Source organism: Volvox carteri, assembly GCF_000143455.1.
Source record: "Volvox carteri f. nagariensis unplaced genomic scaffold VOLCAscaffold_26, whole genome shotgun sequence".
NCBI classification, from domain to species: Eukaryota; Viridiplantae; Chlorophyta; class Chlorophyceae; order Chlamydomonadales; family Volvocaceae; genus Volvox; species Volvox carteri.
This window is the reverse complement of record NW_003307569.1, coordinates 1,319,101-1,341,164: the sequence shown is the minus strand read 5'-3', so window position 1 is coordinate 1,341,164 and position 22,064 is coordinate 1,319,101. Positions and strand designations below refer to the sequence as shown.

The following is a 22,064-nucleotide window of genomic DNA, read 5'->3' as shown; positions in this document are numbered from 1 at the left end:
CTCCTGCCAATAGCCAATCAGTTAATTATTTAATCGGTTAGTTAGTCAGTTGCCTACCTAGCTGGCTAGCGGTCTGACATTTCGCCTAAGTTGCGGACTACTCAGCGCACAGACACATACAGACAGACGTACGCACATACAAACACAGAAGTGCACAACAACTGCATAACGTAGTGTAACTGTAACCGAAACACAAGTGCATCACGGCACTTTGGTAAACAGTACAAACATACATACAGTGCATCGTGGTGCAATGGCATCAACGAAATGTCCTTTCTAAGCACATCCCCCGTACGCGCACTTAACATTAGCATGCTCCTCGCTCTCCTCACTGCGTGCTTTGCCACCGCGCAGCCGGGTGGTAGTTGGTAATCGCGGGTAGTAGTGGGTGGTCGTGTGCAACAGCTAGCTGCTAATGTTACATAATGTTATCGTTCCTGTTTAATGGTACGCATGACCGCCGCCAAAGCCGCCTCTGCTGCTGTAGTATTGGCAGGTGTCCTTGTCCTCGTCATCGCCGTCGCCGCTGTCGCTACTGTCGCTGCCGCCGCCAGCACGTACGGATGCCGCTAGCTCATAGGCCTCGGCCACTGCCGCCTGGACGCTACCGCGCCGCCGCCGCTGCTGCTGCTGCTGCTGCTGATGATGATGATGATGATGATGATGATGTTGTTGGTGATGCCGTTCCTGCCGGTTATTCTGCCGCTGTCCCCCAATAGACGCATCCTGTACCACAAGTGCTCCCCCTGGCTCCAGTTCACCTAAAGAGCCGCAAGCCAATTGCGGCATCGCGGCCGTCGCCGCCGCCGTAAGTTCCGGGCTGACAGCCACGTCTCGTCTGACGCCACCGCTGCTGCTTGTGGCACCAGCACTGACGCTACCGCCACCGCCGCCGCCGCCGCCATCGCTTTCGTTGCCGATGCTGTGCGTGCTGCGCATGCTCCAGACCCTACTCACCAGCTCTCGTGCCGATCGTGCCAGCTCCGGAACCAACCGCCGTCCGCTTGCCGTTGCTGTGGTCGGCTCTCCGCTGGCGCTGCCGCCACCGCAGTCCGTCGCTGCTGCGGCAGCGGCAGTAGCGGCAACGACGACGGTGCCGCGCTCCAGCCTGTCGTCACCGCTACTGCCGCGATCGCAGTACAAGTCAACAGTGGCGGAGCCGCTGCTGCGCATTACGCCGGAGGCGGCGTTGACGCTGCCGCGGCGTTGGCTGCCAAAGACCTGACGGGAGCCGCCAGAGAGGTGGCGGCGGCCGCCATTGCATGTCGTACTGTTTGCGCGGCCGATTAGCCCGTTGAGCCCCCGTACAAGCCGCCCCAGGCCACTCACGGCCCCGCCGGGCTCAAGGTCGTGAGCAGCAGACGTATTAGAGCGTTGCACTTGGCCGAAGGCTGCGCCGCTGCCACTGCCGTTGCCGTTGCCGATGCCACTGTCGTCGCCCGCGGTAGCTGCTGCCGCGGTGACGGCAGCGAAGTGCGCGAGAGGACGAGGTGAATGCATTACAGGCTGGGAGCGCCTTTGCTGAGAATTAGAACCGCCCACATCATGGCTGCCACCCTTGAAGCTGCTAGATAGCTGCCGAAATTGCGAGTACGGCCGGCTGCCGACATCCGTACGGAGATTAGTTTCTCCTCCGCCGCCGCCATTCCCACCGCCGCTACCGCTACCTACGCCAGCTAAAAGATTCGTACTGCGGCGGCTCCGGCGACGACGCGGAGCGCTGGGTACGGCAGCGGCCAATGATAGCGGCGGCGGCGGCGACGGCGGCGACGCCTTGGCAGCGGCTGCAAGCTGGCCACTGTAAACATCGTGGTGCAGCAAATCGGCAAACTCGTACACGTCGTACATGGCATCCGGCTCCACGGCATCGCCAGCGCCACCATCGCAGGATTGATCCGCTAGCATGGTGCTGCTGCCGCCGCAACCGTACGTCTCCGACTCCGCGGGCAGTTGCCATCCGCTGTCGGCGTACGACGACCTGGCGTTGAGGAACAGCACGTTCCCACTCACCTCGATTACGGACCGCCGCCGCTGGCTCCGCTGTCCCGTCGGCGGCGCCGCCGCAGCCGCGTTCGCAGGACTTCCAAGGCCGCCGCCATCAGCGCCGCCACCGTCGACAGACTCGTCCATTAAGTAGTGAGACACGGCCCGCCGCCGGCCTGCGCATACCGCTGCGGCGGCGCCTGCTGCGGTGGCGGCGCCGCTACTGCTCAAGACAGCTGGCGACGCCGCGGGTAGGGTTTTTTTAGGGGAGTTCGGACACAACGTACCGGCAGTAGCAGCAGTAGCAGCAACTGCAGTAGCTGCTGCCGCTGCCTGGTGTGGTGATGCCAAGCCAAGGAAATTATGCAAGGATGAGAACAAACCGACCCAGCTACTGCCGCCGCCGCTGCCAACACCGCCGCCTCCGCCAACAAGCGCACCGACGGCGTGAGTATCTGCTGGGTTGGCGACGACGCCAGCATTGACAACCGTCTGCTGATGCATCCGAGCACTACTGCCGCCGTACACGCCATAATTGCTGATGCCGCTGTCGCCGCCGCCGTCACCGTCACCGGTGTATATGGACATATGCGGCTCTAACGGTGGAGTGGAACCGTCGCAGCGGGGTGATGGGGGCGTGGCTTCGAGAGCCGACGTCAAAGGATTGCCGTATCGGCTGGCGGCGGAAACGGGTGGCGAAGCCACCCCTCCCTGGCCCTCCTGTCCTGCGGATGTTGAACGATGCTCCTGTCCATTTACACTTTTTCCAGCCGCCTCCGTCGCGGCACCGAAACCTAGACCGGTGGCGGAACGGCCCAGCCGTACCGGCTGGAACGACGGCGGTGGCGGCGGCCCTGATAACGACGCTGTCCCCGATGGCGAAACTGCCGACGTGGTGGCGGTCGGGCTTGGGAATACGTGACCGTACAAACCGTCCGACGGGCGGATCTGTAAGACTTCATGTATGGCAGTGTGAACGGTAGCACTGGATTCCTTGGATGAGTTTCGCCGCAGTGAATCGACGCGCGACAGGTGCGTTGCTGTGGTCTGAGTTGGCGGCGACATCGCCGCCGCCGCCGCCGCTGCCGTCGGCATGTGCACCGCCGTGCCACCGTTGCGGCTGTCGTCCATGACGGCGAGTTGTGCCGAAGCCGGTTGCAGCGGCGGCGGCGGTGGCGGCGACACGCTGCCGTCACCGCTGCCTTGCTTGCCGTCGCCTATGCTGCTTCCGCCACCACCCCGAGCCCTTAGAAACGAGACCGACCGCTGCGCACCGCCGTCAAGTGCAACACCAGCGGGCGACACCGTTCCAGCCACCGTACTGCCACTGTACGGCCGTACGACATCTTCTCCGGGTGCAATGACTGCCGCCGCCGACGCTGCCGCTGCCGTGGGTGAAAGCTTCCTGGACACAGCGCGCTGCAGGAACGACGACGTGAAGGAAGCCAGACGAAACGGCAGGGAGGGTACCGTACCGATGGCGGAGGCGCTGCCGCCGCCACCACGTAGCGGCGAAACATGGAAGGACCGGGTTTCGGAGCCGCGGCGTAAGGTGGAAGCCCAGCCAGGTGCGGTCGCCTCCGTCTCCGCCTCTGCCGTGAAGCTGCCAGCGGTGCTAATCTTAACCGTATCATCCCCGGTGCCCGCCGCCTCGGCCCCCTCCAGCTCACTCTCCTCTTCCTCCCCTGCAGGCAACACGTACGACATTCAGGTCATAGCAGCGAGAACTGTACGGCACTCAGGTCATAGCAGCGCGAAACGTAACAACGTCTAGCAACTCTTCAGCGGCGTCCGGGCTTCGAACCTGGGGCTTAACAAACAAGCTTTTTTAAAAGAAAACGTGCCTCGTCAGAGATTTAGGCCTCCCCCGAAAAACTGCCTTCCACCCTCCATACCACCCCATACCTGGCCATCACGACCCACCGTCTGCTTCCTGAATGCCGTACGTGGTGGCTTCACCACCGGTGCCGACACCCCCGACGCGGAATATACGTGCGCCCTCGCCGCTGTTCGATCGGGGTCTTCCGTACAACTGCGGGGGCCCTCGCTGCTTTGGCGACATCGATTGCGCCGCTGCCGCCGCCTCCCCCGGCGTCGATGCTGATGATGACGTCATCGGCAATGTGGACAGTAACGTAACGGGTGAGGTGGGTGGCAGTGCCGTACCCATGCCGCCAACGCCACTGCCGCCACCGCCGCCGCCGCCACCGCCGCTGCTGGCAGAAGATTTCAGAAATCGCGAGACGGGCATTTGTCGCCGCATTGTCATGGAGGCAAGGCTCATTTCCGCAACCAGGCTGTTGCCACCTAGACGGCTACTGGCGCGCGCGAAGACGCCGCTGCCGCCAGCGGCCGTAGCGTCACCGCTGCCAGTGCCGCCGCCGCCGCCGCCAGCAACGGTGCGAGAGGCCTGGCCGGCGACACTCACGAGATGTAACGGTGACGGGTTGCAACTGCTGCTTCGCTCCGTTGTAGTGTACGACAGGCCGCCGCCGCTGCCGTCACGTAGACGCGGCCGTGATAGCGATGGGAAAAACGCTGAGGTGGCAGATGACGTGGGTCGGAAGCGCGACTCGTCGTCTTCCTCCAGCTCGTCAAAACGGCTTAATGCCTCGCCGCCACCGCGACCTCTGAGGTTAATCCCGCCGCCACCACGTACGACGGCTAGGCCGCGTAGACGATTGAACAGACGGGCACCGCCGGCGCCCGCAGCCGCCGTCACGGCTGCTGCGGAGGACTTCACCAGCTCGCTCGCACGCCGCGGCGGCGGCCGGCGAAGCTTCGTGGCCTCCACGCCGCCGCTGACGCCAGCGCCAGTGCCACCGTCGCCGTCACTGGATCGATCGCTGCCGTAGCCTCCGGCGGTGGAGGCGCTGGCAAGGCCACCGCCGTCCGGCTCCTCCAGGATTGACCTCTTGACGACACGAAACGCCTTTTTAAAGTTTGCCGCCGCCGCCATGGCAAGATGGCCTCCTCTTGCTGTGCCACCACTGCCGCCGCCGGCAGCGGCAGCGGTTGCAGCTGCGGAGAGGACAGCGGCTCCAGCGGCATTGCCTTGGCCCGCTCCGCCGCTGGCGGCGCTGGACAGCCCCGCTGTTGTCGTACTGCCAGCGGGTCGCTGGCGGCGGAGCATTCCATGTAATGCTGCCACACCGCCAGAAGTGCCATTGACAACAACACGAACTCGGTCAGGTTCTGCAGCGCTGCCGCCGTCGCTGCCGCTGCCGGGCCCCCCGTCGCCGCTGTCGACGCCACTGCCGTCGGAGCTGTAGCCCGCGACCAGCCGATCCGCCATGTCGTCATCTTCATCCTGCGCCGCCAGCACAGCCGCCTGTACGGCACCACTACCGCCACGGATACCGCCGCCGCTGCCGTGGACACAGCGGTTAAGCCTCAGCTGGCTCGCATGCCGCATGCGAGCTACCGCAAGTGCTGCCGCCATATTTGCAGATGCATTTGTCGTACCTTTCGGGCTTAGAAGCGTTGCCGTTGCTGAGCTGCCAGCGTAGCGACTGAATTCCTTAACATTCGGAGGACTGGCTCCTTGACTTAAGCGTGCTATTCCTCCAGTGCTGCCTCGCTCGAGCGTCATCTTGGCTGCAGCCGCCGCCGCCGCTGCCGCCGTCGTCGCCTTCATCGCCGCCGTCCCTGCCGTCACCGCCGCCGCCGTCACCGCGGCGGTCCCAGACACAACTGGGCCCTTCATGCCCTCCGCCGCCGCCATTGACGGCGCCGCCGCCGCCGCATTAATTGCTGCCGCTGCTGCTATTGCCACCGTAGGCTGTAGCATCTCACCTTTAGATACATATGGAACGGATTCGGCAGCGGCGGTAACAACGGCGGCAGCAGGAGCGACGCTGCCGGCCGTCGCTGACTCCACTGCCGCAGCGGCGGCGACGACGGCAGCAGAGCTCTCTCCGGCGGCAGCACCCGGACCGATCCTGATGCTGCCCCCGCCACTACCGCCAGCACATTCTTTGCCGCTGCCGTCGGAGTCGTACTCCGACAGAGCTGGTACGGCCGACGCAAGGCTCCCTGGATATGCCCCGGTGGGTGTTGATCCGCCGCCGTCCAGAGGGCACGGCGCTGCCGTCGCCGTTGCCGTGCCTGGGTAATTTCCGCCACCGGAAGGAACTGTCCGGACGGCACAGTTCGGCGCCATCCCTGGCTTCGGCGGGATGGCGTCGGCGCCATCCCTGGCTTCGACGTCGACGTCGGCACCGTTGTCCTCTGCATCCTCGTCCTGCTCCTGCTGCTGGTGCTGCTGCTCCTGCATACCTGGCTTTTGATGGAACTGGAAGGGCGCAGTGCCGATGGGCCCTATGCTATTTTCCAATACGACATCTTCATGAGCCACAGGAATGACTTCGGAGCGCAGGATGCGGCTGAGGGGCGCCAGGAAGGCAAGAACCGCCGGGCAGGACAAGTCGGTTAGTTAAGTGTTTGGGAAATAGGGTTTTAGGGGTTTAGGGGTTTAGCTGTGAAAGCAGAGGAATGTGGGATGTGGACGACGGAGGCGAAGGGACGGGCTGAAATGAAGGAGATCAATGTCGGCCAAGGTACGAACAAGTCTGCATTACGTAACGGCATACGGTCGACATCTGTGCACGTACATCTGTGCACGTACATCTGTGCGTTACCCTCCGAAGGCATAACTTGCATTTGCAGCACGACGCCGTATCCATACACTTATGCATACGTGCATATGTACGTATGTGTGCACGTCCATATGTACGTACGTATGTATGTACGTGCATATGTACCTATGTATGTACATGCATATGTGCGTATTTATGTACGTACATGCAACTGATGATTTCCATCTTCGTGGACAGCCCCTTGAGTTGCACGTCGCCAAGGCTCGCCCCCACTGCCAGTGCCTGTTGACAAAGGTCGGGAGCCGCCGCCAGGCCGCTGCTGTCCCACAGCCCTCGAGAACATAGCACCTGCCGCGGTGGGGGAAGAGAATGGCAGTGTGGATAATGATGTACATCATTTATTATAATGTAAGGTGGGATGTAAACACAGTGAAATGATGTAATATAATTAGCGTGCGTGTTACACCACCTTCTGGAGCTGTTGCTGTAGCAGTCGCTCACCAGTCTTTTCAGCGGCCAGCTACTACAGTTGCGTTGACGTGTTGACGCGTTATACAAGTGCCGCACACAAGTGCGGGGGGGTCTGTTAAAGCCGAGAGGCCATGGACTATATATATTTGAAAGTGAATTCCACCATACAACCGACGGTTGTGGTTGTTTGGTCCTGCTACCTAGACCCCGCCTCATCAAGTCACCCGACATCCGTAGAGACAGATCAGCCAACATCACCAACTCAGCATGCGAAACTTAGTCCATCATCAACTAGACCTCATCTCCACGCCTCAGGCGATTAGTAAATGTAATCCTCCCGATTTATGTCGGGGGTCTGCCAAGGAATTGAACCCAGAACCTTCACTAACTCAAAGGTGTCACCCAACACGAGGAGGCTGCCAAACCTCTGTGCTATAATAGTAATGCCTTACCCCTGGGGGAATAAGTATATGCCTTACATGTAATGCCTGACTTAAACTGTATGTATATATGTATGTATATATATTGTATGTATATTATTAATAACTTGTCACTAAGCCATGGATCCGGTCATGTATATAATATACAGGTATGTATATATGTATATATGGCATAGGTGTGAGCGCGGTGGGACAGTAGCCCTCTCAACAAACTGCAGCCAACACTAACAGCTGTCAATTATAACGGAACTCAACAGCTATTACCTGTACCGCAACTGCACGACAATTGCACCCACCCAACCGTACCTCGCACGCTCACACGTGGCCCAACACAAATACGCGCTAAAGCGCATTCACAGCGTCTCGGGAGGCCTTTGTACTACAGCGGCCAGCTACTACATGCAGCCACTGCAGCTCACCTGACCTCCGGTGGCCATGCCAGCAATACGTGCCGCGCGATTCATGACCCGACCCCGGTACGTCATCCGCCCTGTGGTCGCATGTACTCTTGCCAACACATCACCGCAGTCTAGGCCGCTCTTGATGCGGAGGCCCCTGTGCACACACACACACACACGCGGGTGGTTGGTAGAGGGTGGTGTATATTTATTGGACTACGCTGGCAAGAGCCGTAGCTGAGTGATGGTGATGGTTATGGTGATGATGGTGGTAATGGTGGTGATGGTGGTGATAAGTGGCATTGATGGAAGACTGTAGTGCTTGTATAATCGCCCTAATAAGGGAAGTTGCAAATAATGGGGGATATCATGGACACAACATTAAATCACAGAATGCATACAGTGCTGCTGCACAGTGCGCCGTGCTGTTCTCTTTACCAAAAATGCTCTCTTTACCAAGAAATGTTTCCCTAGGAGCTACTTACTCAGCATCTGCAATTACCACAACACTGATCGCTGAGTGTCACCATTTCCTTAGTTATTTCATATTCTGAAGTTTACAGACGATGTGTCAATGTGTCAACCATCCGGCCACTCACCGAAAAACCAAATGCCGTCGAGGATAAGGTGCAGCGGCAGCAGCAGCAGCGGTGGAACCATCGCCGCCGTCGCCACCATTGACATGGGGCACTGGGGGTGCCGGCGGTAGCCCCACGGGCAATATATCGTTGCCACTCTCCCTGTCCCCGTCCTCTTCCTCCTCCTCTTTTCCTTCCATGTCCAGGTCATCCATGTACAGCTCCTTGCCCAGATCATGGCCGAGCAACTCCTTCGGCCTGTTTAGGCAATTGGTCGGCAACTTTTTTCTTAAAGTTGCACAGCTGGTAAGAAATGCGGCTCAAGGAGCTGCATGAGGACTCCCGGCGGGAAGAAACCCCTTAGGGTGTTGGCATGATGCCAATCACTACCTTGGTTTCGACGTCCAAGGCGAACTATTACATTATTTTAAGATGTTGCCAAACAAGCTACCTTTAAATTTGAAACGAAGTTATACTATTTGATGTCACTTTTTTCATAAATTAAATAAAAATTAATAATATTATTCTTTATTTTTCTACTATTTAACTATCAACAATATTATTTTAGTTTGTAATTTCATGCAATAAAAGTCTTGTGCCGTTCCTTCCCCCCAGATCAATGTCGGTAGTAAAGTAAAGGCACAAAAGCAGCTGCGTCTCGTGGCTGCGTAGGACTTCCTTCGCAGCTCGCCGCTTTGGTCGTCGTCGGCAGTTGTACTCCCCTTGATATTACACGTCCCCTCCACCGCACCTGGACTTCCCGCCCCTTACCCTTGGACCCCCAAACCAAGACTTGCTTCTTCCCCATCTGAACTCCCTCCCCATCCGAACGGTTTCATTCAGGGCCCTCACGCCCTGACGCACCAGTCGAGGTGCTTGGCCTCTTCCTGACACTCAAGAGCCCAGGCCAGGCCCGACCGGCTGCTGGAGAAGGCCGTCAGCAACAAACCATCCGCGTCCTCTACCTGAGGATGGGTTAGGAAAGGGAAGAAGGGGGAAAAGGAATCATAATTAGTAGATGGAAAAGATATATAAGTAACTGCACCCATTGGCAATGTGCAAAGTGTAAAAAGCGATAATGTCGAAGGAGGAAAGTAAGCAGAGCAAGCAGATCAACGGTAAAAACAACTGCCCCGACGCCCAAAGCACGAACTGCCGTGTACGTTACGAATTTGGGATTAGGACCGCCTGCTCTCCCTGCACAGGGGGATTGGGAAACCTCATGCAATCAACTCAGAAATGAGCTGCCGGCGATCAAAGTCCGGAACTATCACACGGGTTGGGGAGAGGGGGCGTAGCGACGGCGACTGGGGACGCGGGGTGGGGACAGGGAAGAGGGAGAGGGGGCCTTCGTGGGTTGCGTTTGAAATACGGCAAAACCCCACGCCCTACTCCCAGACCTGTGTTTTGTCACCACGGGAAAGGGGCCGGGAGATTCCGGAGTCCGGAAATGGGTCCGGGGGAACAAAACCCAAGGCTGGTGGTTGACCCAAGTTCCACCACCGTACACCGTACGCCGTGCACCCCAGCTGCCCCACAACCTAAATGCCGTACGCCGTACACCCACCAGATATCCACCGTGGCTGAGCAGGGCCGGCAGCACTGCATCCCGCAGCACGGCCAGCGCCGCCTTGGCTACTTCCGTGTTCCAGGCCAGCAGGGTCTGCATCCCGACCACCAAAGAAAAGCAGATGGAGGCTGTGTTGACGGGAGCGGAGGGCAAACCCAAGCTCAGCTGCTCAGCGCACGCCAGGGGTCGCAGGTATGCCACCCTGGCAAGGTGTGCGAAGTCCAGCGCGAGGTAGAGGTCCAGTGGGCGCCGTACACCGGCCAGCACGTATTCGCCCATGTGCAGGATCTTTTTTGTTGGGAGGGAAGGGGTAGGGGGGATGGGGAAGGGGTAGGGGGGATGGGGAAGGGGTAGGGGGGATGGGGAAGGGGTAGGGGGGATGGGGAAGGGGCAGGGGGGATGGGGAAGGGGAAGGGAGAGGGACGACAGTTAAAGGGTGAGGGGTATGGGCGAGGGAAGAGGCGGAAAAGACATGATACACGCAACCACATACACGCTGATTCACTTGCGCTTTGTTCCTCAGCTGTATTCGCGTCAGCATAAGCGATGGCAAAAGCGAAACACACACGCACGCATGCGTACACATGCACACACGGACATGAATGGATTCATTCATTCATTCATTCGTGGTTGGATGCACTTGCACACGTGCGCGGGTTCGGTAGGGTGGTTGCAGGAATGCTCGTTGTACCTACCATGCATTGTTCTTGTAGGGCCTCCTGCGATGACGCACTGTACGTCGCCCCATCTAGCAGTACAAACCCGCCCTGTCCGCTCTCGCAGATTGCCAGTGCGCGGCGCAGCGGCGCCGGCATCCGCCGCCGTCGCAAGTACTTCCGTGCTTCGGGCGACATGATCGTCGTACGCCGCCGTACAACACCGACACGAGCGTCATCAGGAGCCCCGCCGCCACCGTCGTCGGCGCCGCTACCAAGGCCCCCGACGCTCGTGGCGGGTGCGCCTTCTGGGTTTGGAACATCGTCGTCAACATGGTCGCTAGTGATGTCCGTACCGCCACCATACGACGGCGTCAACGCAGGGAGCACGCCGTTAGCGGTTTTGTAGAAGAGTGGGTTAGACTGAGTCGCGTAGAGATGCTGATCACCTGCGTCGTCCGGTGATGCCGCCACCCCGAAGGTGACGGCAGCGGAGGCGGTGGTGGCGGAGGCGGCGGCTCCGGCTGTAGCGGCAGCGTCACCGTCAGCATCGGCTCCACCGCTACTGTCCGCCGCCGCCACCGGATCGTCCATCACGTCGAGTGCCATAACCTCTGCAAGGGACTCCAGTCTTTCCGCAACGCCTCGCGCATGCGCCGCCGCCGTTTCCGTCGCTGATGTCAGCATCATCTCGCCTCTGCAGGTTAAGCCTCCGCCAAGTCTGCCCAACATGGCCAATTCGTCATCCCCCGTCAACGGCAAGTCCTCCTCACCGCTGTCTATAGCGGTCCGTCGCCTGCCGTACATATCCGTACATTCCTCGTCGCCGTACTGCCAAGTACTGATACCGCACACGACACGTGGACCGCGGAAGATGACCGTGACGCCGTCCTCCAAATTACTTCGCTCTACGCCCATAAGCTCCTCGAAGGTCAGTCGCACCTGCAGTCGTACACGTTGCCGTACATATGTAGTACATTGGGTACAGGAGACATTCCGCCATCACGGACAAATTGTTAATTATTCAGCGACAAAACGCATAACCAAAAGAACTGGGGTTTTGGATTATTCTTAGCTTATGAAGAACCTATTGATTTATACTATTTACCAGTATAGCAAAAAGGTGATTGAAGTACACGGCGGAGCGGATCTGATGGGGGATCTGATCTCATAACCCAAGCTGCCAAGCTGCTAAGCTCCTACCTTACTCGATTCGACACAGTCGGAAAAAAAGAAGTCTGGAACCCAGATCCAAATGCGTCCCCTAAGCCTCAATGCCCGAATCCAGATTCAAATCATGACCACACAACCCGAAGCCAAAATCCAGATCCAATCCTAGGCCATAAAATCCTAAATCCAGCAATACAAATGCCATGATGTCATTTTTTCATTGAGCTTCCCCTCACCTGCTCTCCGAAGCTACGGACGCTCCGGCGCGACGGCGGCGGCGCCGCCGGCGGCAATGGCGGAGGCGCCACTGCCGCCACTACCACATGCGACGGTTGGCCGCCGCCACTACCAAGGCTGTTGGCGTTGGTACCGTCGTACACCGGGTTCCGCAGACCATGACCGCCTCCGCCCCCGCTAACTACTGGCGCAGTGTCGTACATCGTATCCTGCACGGCGCCCACCATGCGCTGCAGCATGCGCAGTCGTACGGATTTTGGGCTACCGGTCGAACACGCCGGTGTGATTTCCGAGTTCTCCAGCTGTAGCTTCGTCAAAGGTACAGACGCAAAGGGCATCCCGTCGCCCATTCTTGGCGTCTGTTGCTGTGGCGGCGGCGGCGGCGGCGGCGATGGCGGCAGCGGCGGCGACAATGCTTCCCTCAATAGCGGAGATGACGGGTGTGAGACAGCCACCCGCCCGCCTCCGCTACCACCTCTGCCTCCGCCGCATCTGCTGCTGCCTCCGCCGTCGTTGCCGATACCTACGGAAGGCCCCAGCCCCGTCGCGCTCCCGTCGCCAGCCTCCAACACCGCCGTTGCTGCTCGCCTGGTTACATCCCTGCTTGTACGGCAATCACCGCTTAAGCTTGTCGCTGTCAGTGCCGATCCTATGGTCGAAGCAGGGTTCAGGTTGTTCGTACTGGAAGATATTTCTTCCTTACATTCTGCCACCGGACGGCCGTACCAGGGTTGTGGTGGGTGGATCCAGGCGCCGTGCGATCCCACAACCATCTCCTCCGCCATCTCCGCCAGGGATGGCGCTGGCGGGGGCGCTGGCGGCGGCGGCGGCAGCGGCAACACTTCCGCCGTGGGCACTTTCCGAAACCCAGCCGCTAAGCTGAGAGACAGCTCCCCCACGTCGCATCCGCCGCCAGCATTGACGTCTGACACTACCGTCGCCGCCGCCGCGAACGGCGGCACAGATAACAGCGGCGGCGCATCGATGTCAGTGTTGAGCTTCAGCGTTGCCGGTGCGCCGTACAACGGGTAAGTCCTACCGATCTCGCATGTTACCGGGGTTGCAGCACTCCTCAACGAGGACGTGTCGGGCGGTGACTTCCAAGATGGCGGCATGGCTGCATGCGCATCCACCTGCTCCGGCGTTGGCATCGCCTGTTGCATGTTCCGTACCGCCGGAATGATGAACAACTGCGGCATCGGTGGCATCGGGGCGGCGGGCGAGGTGGCGGAGCCATCACCATACGAAGAATGCCGGCGGGCCTGGAAACCTCCTGTCGGCGACGTCCCCGCTGCTTTGTCGTACACATTGTCGTACGTAACGCCAGGAAGTTGTGCCGGTGACGCGGCTTGAACTGGGTAGCAGTTGGCCCCACCATCACCACCACCTCCACCACTGCCGACCTGTGCCGCCACCACTCTGTCACTGACGTCGCCGGTGGTACCAGTGCCGCCGTACGCCGTCATCATCGCCGCGGCGCCGCCGTCGACGTCTTTTCCTTCTGCAGTAGACGCAATCGTGAAGTACGGTGGCGGTGACGGGACATGTTGAAGTCCCGCTGCCTCACCGTCGGTATCGTAGTCCAAGCTGCCGAGAATGATACCCATGGCGGTGTCGCGATCTGAGCAGCCGCCTATCCGACCAGGTAGTCCGGAATCGCCACTTTCCAGTGCAGCCGCTGCTCCGGTAATGGCGCCGCCGCCGCCGCCGCCAGCAGCAACGGCTGCAGCGGCGGCTGTTATGGTGCCGCCGCCGATGCCACTGACGCCGCCAATGCCAGGCGGGGAAGTAAGCACGGAGCTCGCGCGGGCCCCGCCACCCGTCGCCATCGGGGGTGCCGTAGTCGCTACATCTGGTACGACACATCCTGAGCGCTGTATGGCAGCTGTACGGCCGCACCCATGTGGCATCGGGAATCTCATGGCAGTAGTGCTTGTGGCGGTACAGAGGCTGGCTTGTTCAGGAAATGATGGCGAGAACTGTACGGTATTTAGCTTTGGAAGCGGTTGGGATACGGCACCCATGTGCGGCACTCTTGCCAGGGAGCTGCCGTACGCTGGGCTGACGCCACCACCGCCACCACCGCCGCCGCCGCCACCGCTGCGAGAAACCCTGCCGAGCGCCGAGCGCGGTGGTTGGATATGGGATCCCGGGCAGAAGTCACCGCCGCCGCCGTACTGCAAGCCCGAGGTCATCATTGCCGTGCCTCCCGGCACAGCTGCCGTATATCTGCCGCCGCCGCTGCCGCCGCGACTGTTGAACGAGCCATTGAGTAGCGGCGGTCGCCAAACTGTTGTGCTTCCACTCCGGGAGCACCCTGCGGAGGAAATTTGGCCGCCGACGACCCATGGGTCGGACCCAAGGTGTGCAGAGCCGCCGAAGCTCGTGTACGGCATAAGGCTGCGGGAGGTGAAAGGCCTGGCGACGGTTCCGCAGCCGCCGGCCGAGGTGCCTGGGCCCAGTGATGCGGTGGCGAAGCGGCTGACGGAGAGCGCCGACCTTTCCGGGGCCGCCGCTAGACCGGCGGCGGTGGCTACGGGTACGGCAGCGGCAGCGGCGGCGCCACCGCCGAGGCCGTGCACCGCCAGCCTAGGAGATAGATGGCCCTGCCGCAGCGCTCGGCCAGATCTTCCCTTCGCACCGCCGCTGATCAGAGACTTCATTCTGTCGACAGCTCCAGTGGGGGTGAAGGGCGACGGTGTTGCGGATGTGATGAAGGAGGATGCCGTCGATGCCATGACGACGCCGTCGCCACCGGGATCCGTACACCCGGCCATACCGCTGACGCCGGTGGACATGGCGCCAGCGGCGGCTGCCGCCCCATCGACGCCGTCGACGCCCCCCTTCCTGGCGTCAGCACGCGGGCTGCCGCCGGCGCCGCATGCCTGCTGTTGTACGTCGGCGCTGACAGCTCTGGGCCGTACGGCAATCGGTTGACAGCTGGACAGCTCCAGAACCTCGGAAGGCCATCGACAGTTGGTTAACATTGCCTACAAGATGGTCCGCAGCAGGTATCCAACACAGGACAACACGTAGCGAAGAATGGGGTAAGGGTAGTAATGGCGGTATGATGAGCTGGGAGCGGCAGCGGCAGCGGCAGCAGCAGCAGTATGATACTGATACCAATATCAGGCAAAGTGATTAACATATCCTGCGAGAAACCACGTGCCATACCTGCATGTGCACACAGAAACAAACGGCGTCGTGCACAGAGGCGAAAATTAACGCCAGCCGTGTAGAGAGCTGACGCTGTGATGCCAAGGACGCCCCCCCCGCCGCCGCCCTGGCCGCCGCCATTGCCACTGCCAGCGCGCCGCCACCACGGGATGACAGAGGCTGGCTTGACGGTGCCGCCGCTGCCGCTACCGCCGGCGGCACAGCCGGCGATAGCTGTGACGATGCGCCAGCAAGCGTGGTGTACGGCATCGGCCGCAGCCGTAGCGGCGACAGAGCGTGCAGCTGCCCCAGCAGCGGCGTCGTCGGTGTCGACTGGGCGTGAGGAAGGATGCGACCAGCGTGCATGGCTGCAAGCAAGTCGTCGGAAACACCTCCCGATGTTGCGGCGGCGCCGCCGCCGCCGCTTCTGGGTCCCGAAACCGCCGCCGCCGCCGCCACCACAGCTCTATCAACTGTTGTCATTCCGCTGTCCGTAACGCCCTCCGGTAGGGTGGGCAGCACTGACGGTGAAGGCCAGGCGCCCGATAGGTACTGATGTCCCAGCACCTGACCTCCCAAAGTAAGACCTTGCCCCGGCAGGCCCGACAGACTCGCACCGTCCGAGTCCTGTAAAGGCCGGGGAATCTCGCCGCTGGATGTACAGTATTGTACGGTAAAGGGTGACTGCGGTAGGTGCGGCTCGGAGTTAAGGCTCATAGTCGCCCAGGGCCCGCCGCCGGCAGCGGCATTCGCGGCAACGGCGGCTCCAGCGGCAGCCTTCGTAGTAATTGTCGCCGAGGAGGGCAGCGGCAGTAGCATGTCAGAGAGATGTCCTGCAGATAGGTGTTCTTTACCAGTGGCAGGCTTGAATTGCTCCAGGAATAGCGCAGGGTTGGCTGTAGCAGAATGTTGGAGGTGCATCGAAGTCCAAGTTCGGTGTTGCTGCTGCAGCCCATCCGACGGCGGCGGCGGCGCAGTCTGCTGTACCATACTTAACTGATTTGCCCCAGGCGCTGCCCCGCCAGTGCCGCCGCCTCTGCCCCCGCCGTTGCTGCCGTCGCCGCCTCCCTCTCCGCCTCCACTACCGTAATGAACCATGTTTTGGGGTGAAACAGCGGCAGCGGCAGCGGTGGTGGCGGCAGCGGCGCCGCCGGGTGAAGTCATACAACCGTCTGCCGTCCTTTCAAGGCTGCCGCCCACGTCGATGTGCAAACTTCGTCCACTGAGTGCTCCAGCCCCACCAGCGCGTTTCCAGCTGGAATCCATGCTAGTCCCGTCACCGCCACCGTTACCTGCTGATCTCGTACAGTCAGTCGGTACGGCCCCGTTGGCGTCGGCACTTCCCAATGGCAGCTGTTGAGCCGCCGCCGCCGCCGCCGCCGCCGCCATGCTGGCCTCCGTCGACCCTCGACTGTTAAGCCCCGGTCGAGTCATCAGCGGATCAAACAAATGAAACCATGTGGCATGACGTTGAGATGCAGCCGCTCCTGTTGTACGGCAACTCACCAGAGGCGACGTCTGTCCTGATGAGTCCGTTACTGCCGCCGTCGTCGTCGCCGTCGCCGTCGGGACAATACATGTCGGAAGCGGCATCGGGGACAGTGGCGCACCGCCATCCGGCGTTCCGTCCTGTGCCATGCAAGACGAGAAGTTCGCAGCGGCAGCGGCGGTGGCGGCAGTAGCAGCGGCGATGGTTGCCTTGCCGTAGCCAGAAACGGCCCCCAGCGGCCCATCCAAAACTGGTACAACATCGGTGTTCTGTTGTTGAAGAAGCGGCGCGTCCAGATCACGAGACACCAGTGACAGGTAGCTACTTTCGTAACCCCAGTACGGCGGCCGCATCCGCCCGCCAGTGCAACTCTCAGGACCGAGGTCGTACCCGGCGCTACTGCATGGCCCACCGGCAGCGGCCGCCGCCGCCGCCACCGCCGCTGCTGCCTGATCTGCTGTGGACCCCCTCATCGCCGCTGCCAGAGCCGCCTGCAGAGCCGCTGCTGGTGACTCAGGCAGCCTGTCTCCTCCGACGCCATGTCGTACTGCCGCCGACGCCGACAGCTGCGGTGTTGCTTCATCGTGGGGTAGCGGCACGAGCTCCCCATCATACCGGCGCGCCAGCTGCTTGACCACATCGTGACATAACCGAAGCGCCTGCTCCCGTACTGTTTCCGGAAGACTCGGCTCAGAGAGACCCTGCACACACACGTACACGCACCCGCACAAAGGGCCCAAGCGAACAGGGGAGGATGCGCGCCCGTGCCGGGGAAAACCAACGGGTCACAGCCAGGTCAGGAAAAGCCATATCCCTCAGGCCATATCCCTCAGGCCTGTCAACGCGTGCCCTTTGTGTGAGGAAGGAAAACCGGCAACGTTTTCCCCCCTGTTCGATGAGCGATCGGAACAAGACAAGATCGGAAGGGAAGCCCGCCAGGAGCCCCGTCCGGGCACCAATCGCAATCCCTTCCCAATCGCCTCCACCATTGGCTATAGGAATATATCCCCAGGTTCCGTTTTTTCAAGTCCGAAACCCCCAAACCCGGTCAGAAAAGGGAGGGGGCCCAGTAGCCTTGTACGACGGACCCGTTATGCGCTCATGTAAGCGAATATGTGCACCTGAATGTCAAGTACGACATACGTTGCCGTATTGCGGCGGTTGGACGAGTCGTCGCCGCCGCTGCTGGTCCCGCGCAGCCGCCGCAGCGTACGGCGAGATTGCAGGATGACGCGCGCCGCCAGCAGTACGGCGCCGCCGCCAAGCCCCAGCGTTAGTCCGACAATGAGTTTGACACGTAAGCGCGATGACGATGGCTGCGCCTATCAAACCGAACGCAACAGGGGGTGGACGGGATGGAGCCCATTACGCGGTACAGGGTACACCCAGTGCAGGGAAGGCCACGCAAGGGCAAATTAAGTTCTAACAATTCTGAAGACGCCAAGAACAATTTTAAAATGTTGCCTAATCAGGAGACGGACCTTCATGCTTTATTTTGCAGCGTGAAGGTGCTCCGGGAGAAAAGGGAGCACAAGTCCATCGTGTGCCGTACGACATGCATGCGGCCCTGCAAAGCGTTACAAACCCCCCTCTTTCCCCCCTTTCATTCAACCTCTCCCCAAACCCCAAAATCTTCAGGAGCTCGACCCAGGTAAAACTTACCACCACTCGCTGAGTCAGCACCGGTTGACGGTACGACAGCGAAGCCCGGTACTCCGTACGGCGTTGTGCCGGCGACGGCAGCGCCGCTTCCAGCGCCGCCGGCAGCTTCCGTGACAATAGTGTCAGCGCCGCCGTCACCGCCGCCGCCGGCGTCTCCGGCGGCTCGTCGTCGGCGTACGGCAGGTTCGTGGAAGGCGTCAATGACAGCTGAGGTGAGTTGTACGGCGAGAGCTCCGCGATGGCCGCGTCAAAGTACGGCCTATTTTCATGCATTCAGGATGGAGCGAGAAAACTGGCGAGCGGAGCCGTAGGACGGTACCAAGCAAGTGGATCATGAAATGCCTCCCTCCGCAATCATGGGCCCCATCTCCACAATCGTGCCTCATTCTCCATTCTTCCCGCCCCTTTCTTCCCTTTCCACTCCTCCCCTTTTCATTCTTTCCGCCCTTTTCTTCCGGCCCATATCCATTTCTGCTCCCCCATTCGCCACTTACCAAAGGGTTTCAGCCCCAGGCACTCGCAGCGCTGGAGCCGCGTTCGGATGGTCCCACAGCCGCTCAGTTAGGTCAGCCAGGTCCAGGTCTTGCTGCGTAGCTGGCGCCACCATTACCGCACTGACCTGCTGCTGCTGCAATAGCTGCAGCGACGACGGTGAAGTCGACTCGAGGGGGGCGGTCGACTCATTTGTGCGGGTGGTCATCCGGTCCAGGCGGCGAAAGGGTGTCACACCTGGAGGTGGAGAAAGAGAGGGAGAAGGAGGTGGAGAAAAAGGGGAGACCTAAGTGGGAGCTTATTACGGGCAAGTGAGCTGACAGACATAATGACAGATATGTGTAGGCAGGTAGGTAATTAAGTGGGTAGGTTAATGTGCACGAAAGTCACACATTTTCCATTGCTTTCACATACACACCCTGACAGTTATACATACAAACGGGGCGGAGAATATAGATAGTGGGACAGAATGAATGATTAAACGTTCGGTGTTCGGCTTTCGGAGCCCCTTGCAGTAGACCAGCAATTATTAGGAAGACCACCACACCATCACCGTCTCCACTACCATCATCATCACAATCATCATCATCGTCTCCACCATCACCACCATTTCCACCATCACCATCACTACCATCTCCACCATCACCCCCCCCCCAAGTCCAACATGCAATAACCGGGCGCCAACAAGCCCCCTGGACCCCGCTGTCTGGGAGCGACACCGGATGGCCTCTCCATTGGCATTGATTTCTCCTGGACCCAGGTCCCGGCAAAGACACCGTCTTCGCTAAGGCCCTCCCCTCTACCTCCCAGCTGGCCGTGTTCTAGGTTTCCCTCTGCCCTGCCCAGCTATACATCCGCCCTGCTCAATTCCTTGTTGACGAGTTCCAGAGCCAGTTTTGCTTGTAGAGCTACCTAGCGGTTCTGTTAACTGATGGTTTCGAGTTCGATTCTCACTGAGAACTTTTGAGAGGTCAAATTTGCCAACGATATCTCACAACCCACGCTGACCTGACGTCGGGTCCCTGGCCAGAATCTCTTGGACTGGAGCTGATCCAAGCATCGACAGGAGCCGTGCAGCTGCGGCGCGCGAAGCCGCCGGCGAAGCTGCGTTGATGCCGCCGACAGGGTTGGCGTACACCAGCGGCGCGACGTTGACGCTGCCGGCGGCGGCGGCGCCGCCGCCACCACTACGAAACAGTGCGGAAGTCAGAGCGCTCACCCAGCTGCTGCTGTACGTGGCGGCAGACTTTATGTCGGACAACGGCGACGCGTAAGGGCAAGACGACGCCGTACACTCCTCCATGATGCCGTACAAGCCCCGGTCCACTTGGGTGCTACCAGGGAGCATCATGATGCGAGTGCTGTACACGACATTCTTATCCCCCCCTGGCCATACGTAAGCAGCCTGCAGCAGCACAGCACCATCACCAGCAGCAGCAGTAGTCATGTTGCAGCTGCTGTAGCAGCTCCCGCAAAAGCAGCATGGTAATATAATTGTACACGGCACGCAATAATGTCGTGTTCACAGGAAATGGACTCACGCATGCCAAACACCATGCCCCGCTTTCGCCCACGCATCCCTGTCGCCTTCATTTTCTCCTGACTTGCGGTATTCTGACTTGCTTCCCTTCCGTTATCCCTCTCCCCTTCCGTTATCCCTCTCCCCTTCCGTTATCCCTCTCCCCTTCCGTCATCTTTTTTAACGGGGCAAGACAGCAGACGGAAACTCGCCTTGAGGTGCGACAGCCCGTGAATGGCAAATGCGCACCGCCCCTCCGCAAACGCAGCCGACAGCCGTCGACATGTCGATGACCGTGCTGACGTTGACGATGATGGTGCAGCTGCGGCGTCAACGCCGTCACTGGTGGTGACCGATGTCTGCGATAATGGCGCCGAGTACGACAGCAACCGCTGCAGCGTCCATATTGCACTCCGAAACCCTGGGCTGTTAAGGCGCCAGGCCATGGATGAGGGATCAATCAGGACGCCGTGGCTGGCCCCGTGAGTCTGTAGGTAGGATGCTGCAATGCCCTGAAGCAGCGCTGGTGCTAAACAACCTGCCGGCAAGGCGACACAGCAGCATGAGCGTGTGAAAACAAAGCTACATACATACGTACATATGTACACACGTAAATAGGTTGGCGGCAGCGCTACATCCCCCTTGGCTGTCAACTCAACTGGGTGGCTGCCTTGTGTATCCAGGCCTGAGTCGGGGGAGGGGCACAGAAAACTGCTGGGGGACCTTCCCTGTGTATCCTGTTCCCCCGTCTCTCTCACTCTATTTTTTGCCCCTGGCGTTTTCCGTTTGCATTGTAACCTTCGCCATACAAACATATGCACAGACAAGCATATGTTTTCTCCACGAATCAGCCAACAACGTTTGTCTGCACTCGAAAGGACGCTTCCGAAAGGACGCTCCCTAGTCTGACCTAAGCGTGCATATTCTTGCCCTCGCCCTCGCATTCACCGCTCTGGTCATGTGTTATCGTTCCGTAGCTTCCCCCCTTAGGTAGGTATCTTCCAATCCGCCGCATTCTCATTCGGCCCCAACTGCACGACCCGGAATGCCAATGACCGCGATTCCCCACAGCCCGATCCATTCGTCACAGGCTTCTAAAGGTAGGTTCACGCCTCGGCTCATGGCGTCTCAGCCCCAGATGTCTAGGCCTCCTACAGCCCGCAGCTCCGTGACTCACTGCTTGGCTGCATCCTGTTTGCGGGTGCTTGTGCGGGCCTTCATGCTGTATGGTATGGACAACCCTGGATATGGAATTGGAAAGTTGTTGTCTCCACTTGGATACTTGATCCCCATTCATGACTCGTATGGGCTGGTATAAGGTATAAGGTATATGGTATAAGGTATATATTTATATACCCCATGACTGCCTAATCTGCCTAATTCGGCCTGGGGGCCCTGGCCCGTGGGCCCCTTCAGGGCTCGCATGGGGCCCCAGGTTACACCTTTAGAGGGTCATGCAGCTCCAGAAGGTGGCGTAACACACACACTTGATGGTGGGACACAACGCTCAATGCGGGGTTTGCGTGGACGTTAGAGTGCGGTACGACATAGTCCCCTTCACAGGCGGCGATATGAAGAACGCGATGGAGCAGGAAACTCTCGGATGCCGCTTAGAGGGTCGCTGATATCCGGGCAAGGCGTGTCC

At 60.0% G+C, this 22,064-nt stretch overlaps 1 protein-coding gene across 1 annotated transcript; it reads right to left on the bottom strand.

Moving 5' to 3' along the window:
- Positions 1-428: 428 nt before the first annotated feature.
- On the bottom strand, positions 429-21,712 carry VOLCADRAFT_92545 (uncharacterized protein; the record flags this gene model as incomplete). The annotated part of the gene is made up of 23 exons (XM_002951857.1): positions 429-481; positions 762-2,159; positions 2,424-3,668; positions 3,907-5,415; positions 5,779-6,348; positions 6,794-6,929; positions 7,912-8,047; positions 8,490-8,726; positions 9,333-9,433; positions 10,036-10,326; positions 10,734-11,143; positions 11,468-11,636; positions 12,101-12,331; positions 12,629-15,091; positions 15,276-16,153; positions 16,764-16,886; positions 17,159-17,447; positions 17,868-18,068; positions 18,409-18,667; positions 18,903-19,137; positions 19,909-20,129; positions 20,669-20,845; positions 21,597-21,712. 23 exons carry the CDS (start codon positions 21,710-21,712, stop codon positions 429-431), a joined length of 11,448 nt encoding a protein of 3,815 aa, XP_002951903.1.
- Between the last annotated feature and the right edge of the window lie 352 nt (positions 21,713-22,064).